Source organism: Tachysurus vachellii, chromosome 8 (genome assembly GCF_030014155.1).
Source record: "Tachysurus vachellii isolate PV-2020 chromosome 8, HZAU_Pvac_v1, whole genome shotgun sequence".
NCBI classification, from domain to species: Eukaryota; Metazoa; Chordata; class Actinopteri; order Siluriformes; family Bagridae; genus Tachysurus; species Tachysurus vachellii.
The window spans coordinates 2,244,985-2,265,256 of NC_083467.1; the positions used below are offsets into that span (position 1 = coordinate 2,244,985).

The 20,272-nt window shown below is 40.9% G+C and overlaps 1 protein-coding gene across 1 annotated transcript in view; it reads left to right on the forward strand.

Annotated features, from left to right (window-relative positions):
• The window catches only part of arhgap15 (Rho GTPase activating protein 15), a 39,661-nt gene extending 19,389 nt beyond the window's left edge, over nucleotides 1–20,272 (forward strand). The window contains exons 7-14 of the mRNA XM_060875715.1: nucleotides 4,363–4,461; nucleotides 5,495–5,633; nucleotides 6,024–6,146; nucleotides 7,466–7,564; nucleotides 7,667–7,744; nucleotides 8,066–8,200; nucleotides 14,620–14,725; nucleotides 20,068–20,272. Coding sequence (XP_060731698.1) covers nucleotides 4,363–4,461; nucleotides 5,495–5,633; nucleotides 6,024–6,146; nucleotides 7,466–7,564; nucleotides 7,667–7,744; nucleotides 8,066–8,200; nucleotides 14,620–14,725; nucleotides 20,068–20,251 — 963 coding nt within the window. The 3' untranslated portion in view covers nucleotides 20,252–20,272. The remainder of the gene's footprint in view (nucleotides 1–4,362; nucleotides 4,462–5,494; nucleotides 5,634–6,023; nucleotides 6,147–7,465; nucleotides 7,565–7,666; nucleotides 7,745–8,065; nucleotides 8,201–14,619; nucleotides 14,726–20,067) is intronic.

The window sequence follows — 20,272 nt, forward strand, 5'->3', positions numbered from 1 at the left end:
TCTATTATAAACCTGCACTTTGTCTCTATGTTAAAATATCTGAGACTATATGGTGTAGGGATTACGCTGGTGACCGATCATATTAGAGATGTTCTAACATCTGTATGTTATAAATGTAATAAATGTAAATGTAAATGTTAACATCTCAGATACGGAGCAGAAATGTCATAGAGACAAATGATATCATTTCTGTCACTGTGTCATTTCAGCTCTGTTTCACAGATATTAGAGTCTCTGTAAATGACATGATAACATCTGAGATGTGATCTCTAATCTGATTGGTCACAAAAATATTTTCTTTACCAATATTTCTAATAAACCATTTTTACTAAAGAACTCAAAATTGGTGAGAAATTCAGCAGAGAATGATTTTGATTTTAAATCCTCCGAAAATCCGCTCCTTAAAAAGATCGAAAAAATGTCGTTGTATAAAATTGAACGATATAAAACGCAACCACACAAACACGCCTTTAAATTCTGCTGCATTACCTTCAATTTAAATTCAGTCTCCTGGTCCTCTAGAAGGTGTATTAAGCTTGTTGCATGTGGTTTGCTAATGTCTGTAATATTTAATGCTAATGGTATCTGATGTTAGCCACAATATTATTTTTTTTTTCCTGAGTTAAAGACTGGTATACATCGTAAAACCATAAAGTACATTCAAATCATGTTTTTATTACTCTTACGAGACAGATGTAGGATATTACATACAGCTGAATGTTTTCCTCATAGTGTTTTCTTTTTTGGTTAGCGCATAAAGAAAATGTGGGCACTGGCTGAGAATCGGCTTCCACAGTGATGGACAGAAATAGTCTGAGATGTAGCCTAGTCATGAATTTAGGAGGAAGATTGGAGGCGGGTTTAACTTCAGATTAATGATGTTTGTCAGTGCTGTTTAAAAAAAGCCATATTTGTTTAATTATTCTAGATTAAGGCCTAATTTAAAGGTGCGGTGCACGATGTTTGAAAGCCAATGTTGAAATTTGAAATCACCAAAACAAACACGCCCCTAACCCAAATGGGTGTCACCCCTGTTTTGATAGCTCCGCCCCACACATACATACGTAACCCAGGCAACTATTATGGTGGAACCTGCTGGGGCGGCTGACCGAGGGTATATTTTTATCAATAAATGAACACAATGAGTAATACTATGGTAATACAAATGTGTTTTTGTAGTACTGTGTGTTGTACAGTGAAAGGTTTAGCTCCGTTTCACGCGGAAGACGACGTTCGACACCTAGAACCCGAGGCAGAGGTAACGGCAGGTATCCGCCATGTCAGTGTTTCAATCGCTTTATGCTAATGTCAGACATGCTCACTGAACACTCTCTCCAACGCATATTGACAAGACACACCCCTTTCTGCTCATTGGCTACACGTTTGTTTTGTTAGTCGGCCCGACTCAGTTTTCTGAAGCATTTCTCAAACATTGTGCACCGCACCTTTAAGGCTTATTTTGAACCTTGTCTAGAAAATCGCCTTTATATATCCATAAGTTTGTGGACACCTGGCGATCACACCCAGAAACTCCATTCTGTTGCCACAAGCCTGGAAGCACCAACTCTACAGGATGTATTTATGCAGCGTTTGTTAAGTCCATCCATTCTATTCACAGAAATTCCAGCTACACCTCAGAGCACCTTGTCCACCCTGATGTAATGTAACGTGGGCCAAACCAGAGACAAACTGCAACCAGATATTTCAAAAAGAATTAAAGGACTGGGATTATGAGCGGTAGCTGAGCGATAAGATATGAATATGTATATGAATATTTAGAAGATTAAAATCAGATTGAAAAATGTGCACTGCTTTTATAAGAAATAGAAGCTTCATCTTTCAATTTCTCTGCTAATCTGCCCGAGGTCAATAAACTAAAATGAGACGCTTTGATGTTTAAAGAAATTTTCCTATTTCTTTAAAGAATGGTTACTGCCAGGAAACTGACTGGCCATTAAAGAGAAGTTAATAGAAGTTTAGCCTTTAATTTGTTAAAGGAATCGTTTACCCAAAATGCTAACAATGAACGAACGCTCACGTCAGGACAAGTTAGCTAGCATAATGTTCATTTTTTATGCTGGATTCATGACTTCTTTGGTCATTAGTCTCAGATGTGTACTAAAGATTGAATACAGCTGGAAATTTCATTAAACAAAAGAAATAAAGGTTTCAGTTTCTTTGTGCAAGGTTTACTAGCGTATTTATTTGTTCTTATCAGTTCGAAGACTGCAATTCACAAACTATGTTCATGTCCATAGGCATCCTGAGATCTAGAACAAACACTCACTCACATGATCTACATTTAAAAATGGAGATCTAACAAACCCGTTCTGACATTTTGCCCCAAATCATTCCCTGTTTATTCCTAGTGTCCCCAAGGAGACTGCTCCGATCCCATCTGCCATTCTCTCTCAAAGTCAGAAAAGCCTCATTCCAAAAGGCACAAAGTCTACATGTCTTTATAGAGTAACTACAGAACAAGATGCCCTGTGATACCATCTGGTATTTTTAGATACTAGAGATGCTAAAACAATTCTCGCTTTTGTACACTTGCAGTGTCAAGCAGCGAGCATCAGGAAATTCCAAGAGTATGTGACAACGTTGACCTTAGCAAGGGTGTTTGCTAGGATTTTCAATGAAAGGCACTTATGCTCTGTGACGGTGCCATGTGCAGTTACGTCTCTGTGGGAAAACAAGGACAGCATTTAGTAAGGTATCATGCGAACAGCGATGAGCCTGAAGGAGGACATTCTGTTTGTTTCTTACATCCTATTCAGCCTTTACAATGAAGGCACAGAGCAGATATGAGCAATGATAAATCTGAACTCAACAAACTTCTATTTAGTCATCTATTTATCAATAGCTGACTTTACATCAAAGCTCCCGTGGTTCAAGGTAAAACCAGCAAAAAAGAGGAACTAATTTTTTTCTATTCATGCTACATTATATGGTCAAGAGACTGTGGATGCTTGACCGTCACAACCAAATGTGTTCCGTAACCAAAGCTGGAAACACATAATTCATTTCCCTTTGCTAGTTTAAGAAGCCAAAATTCTCCACAGCCATTCTCGTAAATCTAGTAGAAAGCCTCCCAGAAGAGCAAAGCTGATTTATAAGAGCAAAAAGAAACCCAATCTGTAACGGAATGATGTTCTGTAAGCACCTATCAGTGTGCTTGTCAGGTGCTGCAAACTTTTGGCCTTGTAGGTTTTCATAGCAATTATGAATTATGGAAAGCCTGAAGGGAGGCACGGTGGCTTAGTGGTTAGCACGTTCGCCTCACACCTCCAGGGTTGGGGGTCCGATTCCCGCCTCCACCTTGTGTGTGTGGAGTTTGCATGTTCTCCCCGTGCCTCGGGGGTTTCCTCCGGGTACTCCGGTTTCCTCCCCGGTCCAAAGACATGCATGGTAGGTTGATTGGCATCTCTGGAAAATTGTCCGTAGTGTGTGAGTGTGTGAGTGAATGAGAGTGTGTGTGTGTGTGCCCTGCGATGGGTTGGCACTCCGTCCAGGGTGTATCCTGCCTTCATGCCCGATGACACCTGAGATAGGCACAGGCTCCCCGTGACCCGAGGTAGTTCGGATAAGCGGTAGAAAATGAGTGAGTGAGTGAGTGGAAAGCCTGAACACCACCAATGAAGACATGCCAATAATTCCCTGGCTATGTATGTGGGCAAAAATGTATTCTTCTTTAAATTTACAATCTGACTCAAGAGAACTGATTCTTTGGGTCGAGAATAAGTATTCACCACCATTTAAAGACTAATTAACACCTAAACTAGACTAAAGCCTCCAAGGGGTCATTTGCGTATAGCTCAAAGTCCCCACTTATCATCTACTAACAATCCTGTCATAACAGCCTTGCCCTGGCACTCTGACGCCAATTCACACCTCCAGACATTGACAATAGTCATGTGACCATAATACAGTCTTATTCGTCTTGACCTTCTAGTGCTTGATTAATATTTCCATGAGATGCCATATATTATATATCTGCTCATTAAGCTATGGCAACATTTATTATGTTTTGATTTCAATTGTGGGGGCACGGTGGTTTAGTGGTTAACACGTTCGCCTCACACCTCCAGGGTTGGGGATTCGATTCCCGCCTCCGCCTTGTGTGTGTGGAGTTTGCATGTTCTCCGCGTGCCTCGGGGGTTTCCTCTGGGTACTCTGGTTGTGTGTGCCCTGCGATGGGTTGGCACTCCGTCCAGGGTGTATCCTGCCTTGATGCCCGATGACGCCTGAGATAGGCACAGGCTCCCCGTGACCCGAGAAATTTGGATAAGTGGTAGAAAATGAATGAATGAACAAATGAATGAATGATTTCAATTGATAATATTTGCTCTTCGTTATCCACAGATAATCACAAGGTCAGGTGAGGAGCTGCTTCTGCAATCAGACGACTACCCTACCATCAGTAAATGGCATGATGCCATCAAAAAAATAGCAGACAAATTGGTGAGTCATTTTATTACAGTGTGGCTCAGGAATTTCTAGGGAGTTTTAGTAGGTGCTCTTAGTAGGCACTCTGCGCTATGCATTAATCGTTTCTACATTCATTCAGTGAGCAAGTGAATGAACACTTTCGAGCGAGTCTAAGTTACTCCCAAGATGTAATTCAGATGTATGCAAATTTGGCAGAGCTTACTGGTCCGGATTTTTAACTCGAACGCTTCCTACTTGTGAGATATTTCATAAACTGTTGATTTTCATGCTCGACGATTTACACGGAACGGTGGGAAAAATAAAAAACCTCCAGTAAATGGAAGTTCTGAAGATAAAAATGTTTTGTTAATGAGAGAGGTCATGGCCAGCCTGATTCGAGCTTACGCAAATAACCACTCTTAGTGACTGTGGTAAGCAGAAAAGCAAGTAAGAAACACACAACAAATCAAACCTTGAGGCAGATATATTTAAAATCTGTCCAGTTTCAGTGCCGGCTGTAGTTTCGGATTCCTGTACTTGGCTGACACGAGTCATTTCCACCCACAGAACTGCCGCTCACTGAAAGGATATTTTGACCGTTCTGCGTAAACTCTATAGAATGTTGTGTGTGAAAAATCACAAGCGATCTGCAGCTTCTGATCCAGCCCATCTGGCACCAACAACCATGCCATGCTAAAAGTCTCTGATATTACATCTTTAAAGTGAACATTCACACATTCAACATTCGCTGTTGTGTTCCACCTGGATGATGTTATGTATTGTGCTGATGCCACATGATTGGCTGATTAGAAGGGGCGAATTAAAGTGTTCCTATTAAAGTGGCCAGTCAGTATATACTGTACATTATATAACCGCTGTAACCGCTGACTTAATGAAACCTTTGACAAATGCTGAAACTGGAAAATGAGTGTAGAGAAAGAGTTTGTCAAAAGTAGTGTGAAGTTTTGAGAGAGAGAGAGAGAGAGAGAGAGAGAGAGAGAGAGAGAGAGTAAACTATCCCTCTGAATATCTTCTGACTTTGCTTCTGTTTGCCTCCTTTTAACAGTCCAGTGCAAGCACGGGGACCGGCGGGGGAAAGGCCACATTACATAGGTCCAGCAGCACAGAGTGTCTGGCCAGACGATCCCATGACTCAACAAAATCCAAAGCCAAAGAGCCGAAATCAGAGAACAGACGATCTCTCAGTGAGTAATGTGTGTCAGTGACAGAACACTAAACAAACAAAAAAACCTTTAAAAATCTCTTGGTATTCAGACTTATTATTGTTTTCAAGCCATCTTCTTTAAGTTGTTCAACTTTTTTATACATTACTCAGAATTGCAAAAAATGAAAATTTTCCTGAGGTAAAAAAAGAAATCCTAGAGAACCTTCAAACTCAGTAACCTCGGATTTGCACTTGATCAAACGATCAGCGATAATTTCCTTTCTCGAGAAGTTTCAAATCCAAATATTTTCTAAAATATCATCGATTGAAATTTCCAAGATGTTTTCATAAAAAAAAAGATAACACACAAACTAACAATCGTAGTCGTACACGGTTAATGACGTGGGTTTGTTTCCTATAACGTGGGCAGTGTTCAAGCTGAACTACAGTGCCTCAGACAGCGCAGATAAGAATGGCGTGAAGAATCGCCTCAAGAAGTTCATCTCCAGAAGGCCCTCCATGAAAACACTACAGGAGAAAGGCCTCATTAAAGGTGAAGTTCAAAAACATCTAGTAGAATTTTTAACTCAGATTATACTTATTCATTTTCATCATTTCAGCCGTATTTCGAGTCACAGGTTTATATATTAGTGCGACAACCCGTTCACAGGGATGTGTATACACTTACATTATATACACTGTATGGCTAAAGGTATTTAGACACCTGACCATCGCATCTATATGTGTTAATGCCAATGTCAGTGCCTTTGGGCATAAATCTCCACAAAGACCTGGATCTGGAGCATCCTGTACACAAAGGTTCTAACCCTAACCCTAACCCTAACCCCAGGGGTACTTCCCAGAAATGTAAAGGAGACCATGGCTTTGGAATGGGATGTTCAACAAACATTTATGAGTGTTGGTGTGGTTGGGTGTTCACATACTTTTGGCCATATTGTATCATAAACTGTTGATATGATATGGTGAAACTCTGTGGAAGGAGTCTCCAGTGTCAGGGGTTTACAACATTTAGTAGGATTTCCACCATAATATCCTGGTTAAAGCCATTAGTAATAATGTAGGTGGAATTAGGGTTATTACTTCATGTAATTTTCCTTTCTTCAGGAAACCTTTATTAAGCCTTGGACGAATTATAAGCACATATTTAGAATTCTTAGCTGAAGATAATGAAAATTGTAATTTCCTCTACATGCTTTTTAATGATCGACGTGTACAATGCTGATGGACTAAATAAAAGTAGTCTGGGATTGGAGTAAGAAATAGCGCAGGTGGCCCTTGAACTGACAGCACTGGCAGAGCTCCAACGCAAGCTATTTAGAAGAAGATCTCTTACTATATTACTCTTCTGTTCCCTTCCTCTGGCAAACGCACCATTACAGGGTAATTTATTTAATAAAAAGGCCGTACCTCCGTATATTTCTCCGCTAAGTGGCGCAAATAGAAATTTACATGCAAAGGTGGCTCGCTTGCAGTCATTTTTTGCATTTAGCGCAGCCTCCCAACCTCTTCCTCTTCCTCCTCTTCCACCCCCACCCTTTGCCGAGTGCTCAAACGAGAGCAGGCCATCTTTGATGTTCCATAAGCCTCGGGGAGCGCTTGGCTGGCCGCGTATTAGTTCAAACGGCGAATGATGAGGAAGTTAATAGACTGTGAGTAACTCCATATTGACAGTCGCAGTTTGATAGAACTGTGTCACAGGACCGAGGGTCGTCTCCGTCTGACGGCGGCTTCAGAAAAGTGCTCAAACTAAAAAAAAAAGTGACGTGCGAGAAATTAAAATGCTTGACTTTTTTTTTGAAACCCACCATGCCAAGTTCAATGAAAATGATTAAAAGAAAAGTCATCTTGCAGATTGCGTCTTTGGATGTCACATGTTGAATTTGTGCCAGCGTGAAGGGACCACGGTTCCCAGATTTGTCCAGCTGTGTGTCAAGGAAGTGGAAAAACGAGGTATGTAGCTTTTGGAGAAAAGTCTGTCATTATAATGCTGCAATTATTAATAGCTCACCATAATAAACAAATCATTTTTTTTTTTAAATCTGTTTCTCTTAGGTCTTGAGGTTGATGGGATATACAGGGTGAGTGCCAACCTGGCCACAGTTCAGAAACTACGCTTCCTAGTTGACCAAGGTACCCTTCACTTAAACAGCTTTTTTAATGGAAAGTTTCTCTATGCACGATTCGCAGTCTTTTCTATTTACAATCGTGTCTTTCTGCCAGAGGCTCATTTTTCATTGTATTTTGCCGTCAATGATATTCAAAGATATTCTCAGTACGTTTGAAAGACACAATGAACAATGTCTCTGAGTTCTCAAGGGGCAAATTAACAGGTTCGCGTCCTATTGCAGGAACAAAAGAACCCTGACATCATGATTAGCATTCTCTAATTTGCTCATCAAAAGACTGATGTTGTAATTGTTTCCTGCCTCCTCCTTCTGTTTGCCCCCCCAGAGGAGGAGCTGAATTTGGGTGACAGCCAATGGGAGGACATTCATGTCATCACTGGTGCGCTGAAGCTGTTTTTCCGCGAACTGCCAGAGCCTCTGTTTCCCTTTCGCTTTTTCGATATGTTCGTCGAGGCCATAAGTAAGTGACACTGCATTCTATCACATTTCTCTCATTGGAAACCAGTGCTGTTCTGTTAAATAACAATTCCTGGGAAATCTGGTCACCATTCTGGAAGTTTTTAAAGAGCGTAATTACTTCCCTGGAACCTTTCCCTTTAAAACATATATTTCAATTCTCTTGTTGAAGCTGCAAGCACATATTGAAACATTTAGGATAAATTCCTAGTGGCGCCTTATTCCACGCCTGTAGCCATTAAAAATAAACTTTCAACAGTAAACTTAAAGACAATGACCAGCGGTTGTGAGTTTCTGAAACCTGAGAACCGTTTTGTCATTTCTAATAGTGTCTGATTCTGGAAACTTTTCACTTAAACGCTTGGCCTAAAGCCATGTAAAAATAGGATATTTCAAACTGACCACGCTTCATGGCCGTTCTGACACACCTGCCAGCCAAAAGGGGGCACTCTTTGACAGGGAGGTTGGTTTTCCTAAACAGTTCTCTAGGGAGCAGGGGAATTCCTTAGGCCAGGGGGCAAAGCCAAAGCCTGAACTGCAGACTGAAGCTGTCACCAGATCAGCTTTAATATCACATTGAAGCCCCAACACCAATACAGGCGGAACACTGGGCCCCATATTAGCAGGCCAACTGACGCCATGCTGTTCCTCTTGGGCACTCTACCTCATAAGGTGGCATGTTCTTATTTCAGCGTGTCTCAATGGCTGCTAAATGTTTATAATGGATTTTTTTTCCACTTTAAAAGAACAGTCCAGACTAAAGTGCCAACAGTTAACAGTAAATTTAGCCGCCACGTATGACATAACTGGCGGCTGCTAACCTTCATTCATGTTTTCTAGAACTATTTCATCGTCAGGACGTATCTTTTATAATACAATTTCTAAAGGCGTCTATCTATGAGGATCTGTAAATACGTAGCTATTTAATTTAATACAATTCTGTAGAAGATGCTTCAAAGAAAAAGAAAAGCACGACTATATGCTACACACAAATGATAAGTCATAAGTCATGACCTCAGCTTAGTATCTCATGGTTTCATTGGCGTATGACATGACATAATGAGGCGAACGTGCTAACCACTAAGCCACCGTGCCCCCATGTTTTTTATTATTATTATTATTATTATTATTATTATTATTATTATTATTATCATCATCATCATCTTCTTCATCATCATCCTTTTTTAAATTGTAAAATTATCTCCTGCTTTTATACTACATTTTATTACATTTGGTAACACAGAAAAAAATACTTTCTTTTTTTTTTCTCTCGCTCTGTCTTTATTTTCATCCTGGCCAATTCCTACTCACATATCACATGAACGCGACCGACTCGTGAGGGTGAAGGCTGACATGCTTCCCTAAGAAAAAAAAAAAGAAACTCGGTGGAAAAGTCTTATCTACCTTCTTCTACATACACGAGCTCACAGATGCTCACAGCTAGTGTAACTGTGATCGACAAAGGAAAGATTACGCCGTCCGTCTCAGGCAGAACGTACGTCCAACTCACAAGACCCCAGTCCACGTTTTCTATCTGATTTTGGTGGTGGTTTTGCTCCTGGATGTCTCTCTCTAATCATGATCTCAAAGGCGTAACCAGAAAATAGTAGTTTATAATCAAACTGTAAATATGTGTCCTGGAAGCTTCCTGGAAACTTGTTAGGTAAAAAAATGCAGAGAATACGTACCGTATATTTATCTCTATTTCTCTCAGGGTAGGTAGGATTAAACGTTCTGTAAGAGCTAATCAAACTTCAGCTTTTAAATGACTAATTCTATTCTGACCTGTTGACACTTACAGAACACCCATCTTGGTTTTCCGTATTCGTCTGCAGAACGAGCCTGAGGTGACGCGGTTATAGGGTAATAAATATATACTCGCGCTGCATGTAGCTCTGCTTTCGCTTAACGAGTAAAGCAAAAGCTGATCGCTTACAGATAATGTTTAGACGACTAATTAATACGGTATAAGGCACATCACAGCAGGAGGTATAATTAGCTCGACCTGCAACACACTTCGTGATAAATGGAGCTTTTGGAGGGAGAAATGGGAAAGACAGAAGTGAAAGGAAAGAGTCCAGAGACGAATAAACAGTCGGGAATAAGTACAATAATAATAATCACACAAGCTGCGCCATGATTCATTATCCCAGCTCAAATTTTGACGAGAGAAAGCGGAATGTTTGCTTTTCTCGTACGACTATCACGTCTCGTCCGAGTTTGGATCCCTGACATTCTTTCTTCCAGATCCTTTTTTTTCGATCTGTAAAAAAAAAAAAAAATAAATATATATATATATATATACATATATATATATATATATATATATATATATATATATATGTATATATATATATATATATATACATATATATATGTATATATATATATATAATGTAAATTATTTCACCTGGCAGCTGAAGATTGTTCGACAGAACAAGGATATGTTTCTCATAGTGACATTGGCCAGAGTGCATCATTAAAACAAGCTCACTCCTACTCACGACTGCCCTTTAAATGGGTGGCATTAGCTAAAGGTCTTTGGAAGAGCGCTTTGGATCATAGTCGGTTCAATTAGGAGTCATGCCCAAAAGCACATTGTGATTAGAACAGGCTGCGGTTGTGCTCTTGCACTACTATAACTTTATTTATAATAGACCTACTCATTACATCTCATAGCTTTCTGAATATAGTTATGGAACGCCCTTGGTACAATGACCTAAATGCAACTTTGCTCAATTGTTTACCGATGTATCGTCCCACTCGTTTTGGAAACACACCCCCGTCACACACGTTTACGTCGTTATTAATTCGTCATGCCCTGTGCACGATTTAGACTTTCCTTTCCTCAGGTAGACACTTGGCCTTATTTTCCATTCCCTCATTCTGTGCATGAAGTGCAAAGGTTGGCAAGCGAGCAGTTCTTGGCTCATGATGGGCTCAAATCTATTATTCATCTTGCCTGGTGTCTTAGCGACATTGTCCCACCACCTGTCTCGTGCACAAGCGTGCCTTGTTGTTCCCAGTGAATGTGTGCTCAGTGACAAATTGAGGTTTTGTTCTTTGAGTTGACAAGCAGAGAATCTGACTAAAGTGTGTGTGTGTGTGTGTGTGTGTGTGTGTGCACTCCCAAGTTCCCTTTGTTCCATGTTAGCACGGAGATACTACAAAAATATCGCAGCGTGATGTGTTCAAACGTGACGGCCTACGCGGCACCGTTCACTCGATGCTGACTATGTTACTGAATTCCGTATAATCTATACCTCTCTATATGAGCTGTTGTATGTTATAGAATTATTCAGATTTTCACTTAGTCTTAAAAACGATGCCTTCTACGAAGGCTGCCTAATTCCTCTGGTGTGAACTCATTGGCATGCAACGCTGGTGTAGAGAAAGACTTTCAAACGCATAAAATGCTTCCCAGTCTCTATATTTCATCAAGGAGTTTTTCATGTTTAATAAATTACAGAAGCCGATCCGCTAAGACTTTGTTATTCATAAAGCAAAGCATTCAATTGGGATACATTTAAAATCTTAATCATAACCTGCAGGACTATTTGCAGTGTGCTAATATTTGCCTTGACAGGGCTTACAGAAGTCAGGAGACAAAAGCCCCGAGATGAGCTTAGACTCCGAAGCGAGCTTTATTTGAACAAAGTAGGCGTCTGTGTTTGTGGATTACTTTCACAGTTGTTTAGAACCGAACGCGAGTCTGATTAACACATCCGTCGCTCCTGCAAACAAACCGAGGATGCTACGATAGATCTTTTATAGATCACACAGCGTTATTGTCAGCTGTCTTTCCTCATAAGTACATTATACTGTATTAGGAGCTGAATTATGATGTTGCATGATGAGACGCTACTGCAAATAAATTGTACGTATGACAAATAAAAGGTTACCGTAGCTCAATCCTATACGTTTAATGACAGCCAGGGACGATTGCGTTAAAGCATGATGTATAAGTGCACACTGATTTAGATACAGGCATTTTTACTCTGTTATATATTAATGACACTGTCCGCACCATCTGTCCACAATGCAGAACGAGGGACCATCTCCAATATGCTCACCACCAAAGGCAAAGTAATTAATGACAGCAATAATGCCAGCAATAATGACTAGATTAAATATTTCACAGGCCGACTGCCATGCAGTTGTCAAAGCCAAATAAGTGTTGAGGCTTTCACAGATTGGGTAAAGGATGAAAATTGGTCTAAATGCTTTTTTTTTTTTTTTTTTTTTAAAAAAGAATGAGAACGTGTCTTTCGGGGTTTACGATGATAAACAGAGAGTCCCCTACATCTCTCTCAACACTTTATTAATCACATTTTTTTCTGCTTATGAGCTGCATCGTTATATCTGTACCTAAATGCAGCACTATTGGCACTTATAGCACTGGGTCATGGCCACTCTCAGTCCTAAAACTTGTTCCCTGTCTGTGCTTAATTGGAAAACCTGGCATCTGACAGGGGCATCTGCTAGCAAGGGCCGTGCCAGCACGGTGAATACATGCAGACATCTGCTCCATTAGTGCCCAGGGGGCATCCCGGGCAGTACAGTAGACCAGGGCCACGATTACTGCCAGCTCTTTTACACTGCAAAGCGGGAAGAATAAAATTATATACATAAATATATACATACAGTACATACATACACACTCATAGGGAGATGTATACACATAGATAGATAGATAGATAGATAGATAGATAGATAGATAGATAGATAGATAGATAGATAGATAGACAAGCAGACAGACAGACACAAACAGACAGACAGACAGAGACAGACAGATAGACAGATAGATAGACAGATAGACAGAGACAGATAGACAGACAGACAGATAGATAGATAGAGACAGACAGACAGACAGACAGACAGACAGATAGAGACAGACAAACAGACAGAGACAGACAGACAGACAGACAGACAGACAGACAGACAGACAGACAGACAGACAGATAGATAGATAGATAGATAGATAGATAGATAGATAGATAGATAGATAGATAGATAGACAAGCAGACAGACAGACACAAACAGACAGACAGACAGACAGAGACAGATAGACAGACAGACAGATAGATAGATAGATAGAGACAGACAGAGACAGACAAACAGACAGACAAACAGACAGACAGACAGAGACAGATAGACAGACAGACAGATAGATAGACTTCGTTTGTCACGAAGTCGCTTTCGGGGAGTCCGAATTTTTTTATTTCAATTCGAAATTCATCCCTAATAAGAAATCCAGCAAAGGAATTTACTGACACTGGAGACTCCTTTCTTAAAATGTTAACCAGACTAACTTACAGGAAGCTTCATAATTACAATGATTACACATTCAACATTTTTAAATAACGCATTTTATTAAATGTGCCTGACAGTAACCAGCTGTTACTATAGAAACCATAACGGATTAGAACGAGCACATTTTATTACAGCCGGCAGCATTAATATTTAAAATCTGTGGGCCAGTTTGCGTAGTGTCACTTCAAGTTCTTACTCTGGAGCTGTTTATTTGGTGTCAGTCTGTGTGTGTAAACCCACGATGAAAAAGCAAAAAAAAAAAAAAGCTGGAAAATAGTTAATGTGATGCAGGCATCTGACCTGCCCATAAGTGGCTCAGCATGTCAGTGTACACACACACACACACACACACACGCAGGTGGTGTTCCTCAGCAAGCAAAAGCTGTTCCCAAACATCTGCCTAGGGATCAGATGGCTTGTTCTCGGCGTGATAGGAGATATTATTACATGCACGTACAGTTATTGATCCTAACGTTCAACGTATCTCCTTGTGCAAGAGCCGACTAACCTCCATCAACCTTTTAAAAATGATTTCCAGTCATTCAATATACACTCCCGAGGTACAGAATAACAGCCTGACGGATGACAGAAGAGAGAAAAAAACCCTCTTCAGGTCAACAGGGCTGTAGATAACATGCAGGTTGGCTTCTCTGTGGAGTTTCACGAGGCTTCCGAGCCATCTGACATGCCAGGAGTACGAGGGTCAAAAGGTGAATGTTTAGGGCTAGTGTTACATCACGAGGGCTTTTAAAGGACGACAGGTCTGTAACACCATTAACCAACCACCACAGCATCAATGAAATGATTTATGAGCGAGCACCTGAAAGACTGAAAGACCAGAACAATCAGAATTCCACTCTGAATAATACTCATACGAATGAGATCTTACAAGTTGATCAAAAAAAAAAGGTTCATGATTGTGTTCGATCGAACACACGGCAAGATAAAGAGATTAGAAATCATTCACACATTCACAATTTAATAAGTTAGAAAAAAATATCACGATACTTATGATACCTCACAGTACCAATATCGTATCATCATAAAACCCAGACTCAACATGTACCTGTTTCTTTTCTTTTCTTTTCTTCTTTTTTTTTTTCTGAACAGAAAATAAGGAACAAAAGCAGAAGGTGCAGGCTCTGAAGAAGCTGGTCCATCAACTCCCTAAACCCAACCAAAACACCATGAAACTGTTGTTCCATCACCTGCAGAGGTTGGTCAAACTGCAAAATTATATTTACAGTACATTCATCTGTAAACGATCTTTCACCAAGTTCGAACAGGACACACCGGTTAACGTTAGCTATGAGCGTGTTTAGACAGACCGTTTTGGTGTGTGGTTAAATACCCCAGGACAGAGAAAACCCTGTGCACAGAAAAATGCAAACTGGAACGCTCAAGTCCCTGTCAATGCTAACATAGCTGGCACAGTCACTAGGCCATATGGCTAGTCTCCATCTCCCAGAAGGGGTGTTCCATCCCACTTTACCCTTCTGCACATTTACCACCCTGCACAGGAGGGCTAGAGGACTCAGATCAGATTGATGAGCTCCCCCTCCCCTCCCGCATCCAAGCTCTCCCGATGGAACATGCCCTTTTGGCTCTAGTGATAAAGTTTGTTGGGTTGCATATGTCAGACTGAGCAGGTAAGCTGAGGGGTGAATCTTAACCGGCTGAAACTACGGCGGTATGGAAAAGAATTCCACAACTAACTAATCGTACCTGACTGTTATTATTAATATTATTACTGTTATCATTATTGTTGTCGTTATTGTCTTTACTAAAAAAAATGCATATTAATGAGCATATTGAGCCTCGGAGTAACACACCAGACGGACGAGACGGTCTAATATGAAAATAGATTTGTCCCGTGATCTGCACGATCGTAGCACAAGACATGGCCAGTTAGTCACCGTATTTGCAGCCAAAATTCATGCGTTAATGAACGGTCCAAAAAGACAATTAGCACAATACAATTTGCATTCCGTTCGGGTGCAGTCACGAGCAAGCCGTTAATTCTTTGAAAGCAGACCTTAATTTGTTGAACTTTTATTTTGCTGACTGACTTGGTGTTATAGTGGGACTTGTGGTCTTGCTGAAAATCCCTTCAGTGCCACCAAGTCTACCCTCTGCCCTTTGCTGTATGCTACCAGCCGTCTCTTGTAGCGTTAGTGTTACTGTACGTGGGGGAACTTCGGGCCTCTCCGCGCCGTGGGGCCGCACCCAAAGCGACTGATGTGGTTCCCACATAACTCTCACTTTGGAGGTTTTATACTTCTCATTCCTTTTGTTTCTTTTCCTCTACCTCTCACTCTGAGAACAGCTCTCTCCTAGCTGAGTAAGCGTAAGGAATGTGCGGTCGACGGTGTTCGGTAGAACGTTCGCTTGTTTTTTTTGTTATCTCAGACAGGACAGATAATCTAATGGTTGTTAAGCGCACGACAATAATATTAAATCTGTTTGTTCGGATGAAGCTCTAGGGAAGTATTAGTGCTAAATGAATGATTCAGTAGGGTGAATAAGTAACATTTGAATCTTGTTTGGAAACTTTTAGTACCAAATGAAGTCTCAATGCATGTTTTCGTTGTACTTATTCGGTTGGCATGTCACCGTTCCAAGTCTAACTGTCAATAAAGATGCAAAATTTCCCTTCATTTGTAAAACCTTAAATGCTAAATGGTTTGGCTGCAACTGCAAACACACAAACAAAAACAGCCTCCTCAATCTATAAATCTACAAACGCCAATCAAAGTAATAGTGATTTCGGCATAGTTTCAAATCTGCCGTAACCAAAATCCTCAAGTACCAGGCTGAAGCCAACAGGAACAAGTTAGAACTGAACTGCTTCCCATTATCTCAGTTTCCTTCACTGTTTATCACATTGGACTTTTGAGAAATTATTTCTTTAGCAAAACAGGTATGCAGCAGCTAAGTGTGACCCAGAATCCCTTGCAGCTATGCCTGTGTTGTGGGCTACATTTTCTCCTTGGCTTGGCTCGTTCTCGGAGCGGCGGAGAGCCTTATGAAGTCGAGGACCCTTTGTTGTGGGTGCGTGGTATGCCCGTGTGGAACCAATGTTCCCGTTTTCCTCTGGCCCATTGGGGCCTGTGTTCAATAAAGCAGTTGTGTATTCGCATTGTGATGATGTGGTCAAGGCAACCGGCTCTCTCAAGCTTGCATTCGCTCAGCCATGCTATTTACGTCTCTTCTTGTGGGTGTTTTTGTCACCGCCACTCATATTTCCCATTTGCCGCAAGTGATTTAAAAGATGGTAGGTTTTGGCATTTTTGTTGGTAATTCAAGGTTCTTTTATTTTTTTTCTTCCGAAGAAACCTGGACTGACCTTCGTGGCCAGAGCAAGCTGATCAGGAAAGCTGAAATTAAAACAATCTATCTATATATATATATATATATATATATATATATATATATATATATATACATACATACACACACACACAAAAATGTTTGTCTCTCATCTGGGTTTGATGTCTCAAACAGGGAAGGAATGTTGTCAGCAAATGAATAGCCCAAAAAAATAACAACGTTTGTTAGAGGATACATGTGATCATTCAGCCTTGTTTGCAACAAACAGATTTCTCCATTTAGCCAGTTCTTTTGCAGAAAGATGCACGTTTTGAATCGCGCCGGACGTTTAGGATAACAGAGAAAAAGTTGGAAGGAATATTACAAAAAAAAAAAAAATAAAAAAAAAAATCAATAGACCATATGGCTAGTCTTCATCACCCAGAAGGGGTGTTCCATCCCATTTTACCCTCCTGCATATTTACCACCCTGTACAGGAGGGCTGGAGGACTCATCTCAGATTGATGAGCCTCCCCTGTGTCCAAGATCTCCAAATGGAACATGCATTTTTTTGGCTCAAGTGCTAAAGTTTATTGGGTTGCATATGTCAGGTCCCCCGATCTGAGACAGCAGGTTAGTGAATGCATTTTTTTCTTCACATTGGTAGAAAGTCAGTTTCGACAAAGATGACTACAAAGTATGAAGAGAAAAAAAAAAAAAAAAGAAATGGGATATAGACTCACCGGTCACTTTATTAGGAGCACCTGTACATCATGCAGACACGGAGAAAGAGCTTTGGTTATTGTTCACATCAAACATTAGAGAGGGGGGAAAAAATGTGAGCTCAGTGACTTTGATCATGACATGGTTGTTGCTGCCAGATGGGCTGGTTGAAGTATTTCAGAAACTCTTGAGCTTCAAAAAATTCAGTGCACGGCATTTCTACAGCTGCCTTGTTGACGAGAGAGGTCAGAGGACAATGGCCAGACTAGGTGGAGCTGACAGGAAGGCTGAGGTAATTCAAACATCCACCTTTACAGCTGTGGTGTGCTGAAAAGCATGTCGGAATGCACAACAGGAATCCGAGGCTACGTTGGGCTCCGTCTTGCTGACGTTGGGCGACGCCACCTTGTCTGATGAATCGTGATTTCTGTGGTGTGTACACACAAAGATGGCAGGGTTCAAAATCCATGGACCCAACCGATGTGATCCAGTCACTCTGACAAAGGAATCTTTCCAACACCACACAAACATTAGTATTGTGTTCCTAATAAACTGGCCAGTCAGTATAGCTTATACCGTAGATAATCTAAAAATCAAACTTCCAGATAACGAGCAAATTTAGCATTCAACCAAGCCAAAATAAACTAAGCCTACTGAGTGATACTGTTCTGTCCACATTCTACTAATGACATCATTTAAAGCGTGGAGTGATGCCTCCTCTCCTGCGCCCCCATCCCACCCCTAATTTATTATTCGACTCGTCCTTAAGGACCGAACGAGGCTGACCCAATTAGCACGAGCTTCCTAGGCGGATGGGGGTTGGGGAGTGGTGGGGTTTGGAAGGCAATTGTGTGCTGTCCTCCATTTCATGTCAAGTAATGTTCACAAACAAGATGCTAATTAATAACCATTGGCATCTTGAATAGCGCTTGTTGCCCTTCGTGCTGGTATCTCTGATTGGTCTGATTCGATCGAGTGCGGCGCAGTCACCCCCCCGGTCAAGCTGGTCCGCACTCTTCAAGCTTCAGTCAACTGAAATAGTCTAATGAGGGCAATCTGCTATAAGCTAATATATATAAATAGAAGTAGCAGAAGAAGACGTCGTTATTCATCACATATACATTATAGCACAGTGAAATTCTTTATCCCCACCCCCAACGTATCTCTGTTAGGAAGAGCGCAGGGTCAGCCAGGGGGCAGAAATGGTTAAGGGCCTTGCTCAAGGGACCGATGGTGGCAACTTTGCAGTGCAGAAAAAGAAAATGGGTAATTTTACTAAAGCATTAGCAAAAGTTTAATATTTAATAGAATCTTGTTGTAGTCTACGACTCAGTGCCCTTCAAATTCTTTAGGTGAACAACGTTTTTACTTGCTGGTGTCTGTTACATCGAGTACAATAAATTCTTATTGTGCTCGTCCAACACCAACGAACTAAGCACACGATCAAAGCTCGGGTCAGTGTATTCATTTAATTCGGCTACAATGAACGCATATTCAAATGATGTAGTGGACAACGATGGTACAGGGATAACATAATGAAATAATTACAGAAAAATATACTACAGGATTAGGAAGCGAGGCAAAAAAAAAAACCTTCACATTAAACCTTTTAAAAAATCACTTCGGAAATGAAGTCTTTCCCTCTTTAAGATCATTAGCGAGCCATTAGCAATGGCAGCCAAGATCCTTACATCACACTGTGCTAATTAGGTTAAAATGCTGGTGGCAGGACGAGTGTCTGGCTATGATGTACAAGGGAAACGAAATGGCCGAGGTTAATTATACGCATTAAAAGAGGGAATTATTGGAAGTGCTCTGGCTGCCCTTTTAGGTTATGTTGCTCCGATTAAATGGGTCTCTATAGTGCAGGAACACACAACAAAACAATCACGAAGAGCCATATCATTACTTGTCTCTCTCATTAGGCTCATTGTTTGCAGAACGCACAGAACGTTTGCCGAATTGACGGAAAATAAACGAGTGAATCTGTGGAAATACGCATCGCTTCTGTGGACGGTTTGTTTCCCACTACCGAGCGTTCAAGGTATCATCCAAACTACATGCAAGTGTGTAGAGTGCAAAACATTTTTGCCACTGAAAAGCCACAAGACACTTTTTTATTCAAAATGTTAAAGCCTCCAGTCCACCTCAGAGCTCTTAGTCATGGTCCCATTGACAACTTGGAGTATAGCCTTCAGCCACAGTTCCACCCTCTTTTTCCAGGCTTCGTCCCATTCCCGAGTTTTAAGGCTCTGTCCTGATTCGTCCTAAGAACCCTCTGGTAGCTTAGTCGCGTTTTTGTGTGTTCCAGCCAAACCTCAGTTCTCAGTAGATACCTCCAAAATACTAAGCTTAACAGATACCTCAGCTATCTTAGACTGTATCCTCTAGCCATCTTACTGTAGATGCCCAGCTGCTCATTTTTCACGAGATCAGTAACAGCTCAGAACCACCTCGATACTCATATACCGATAAGACATTGTTACGTTCTTTTAACGTGCTTCACATGCTTGTTTCTTTTTGCAGAGTTTTGACAAAGTCACAGCAAAACCTCATGTCGAGCCAAGGCATCAGCATCGTTTTTGGACCGACCCTCATGTGGCCAGAGCTGGATGCAGGAAACATGGCAGTCAACATGCTGTACCAGAACCAGATTGTGGAATTCATGCTCATCGAATGTGTGGAGATCTTTGGACCAGAGTCCAAGTAACAAGTGTTTAAATCTTAAAGA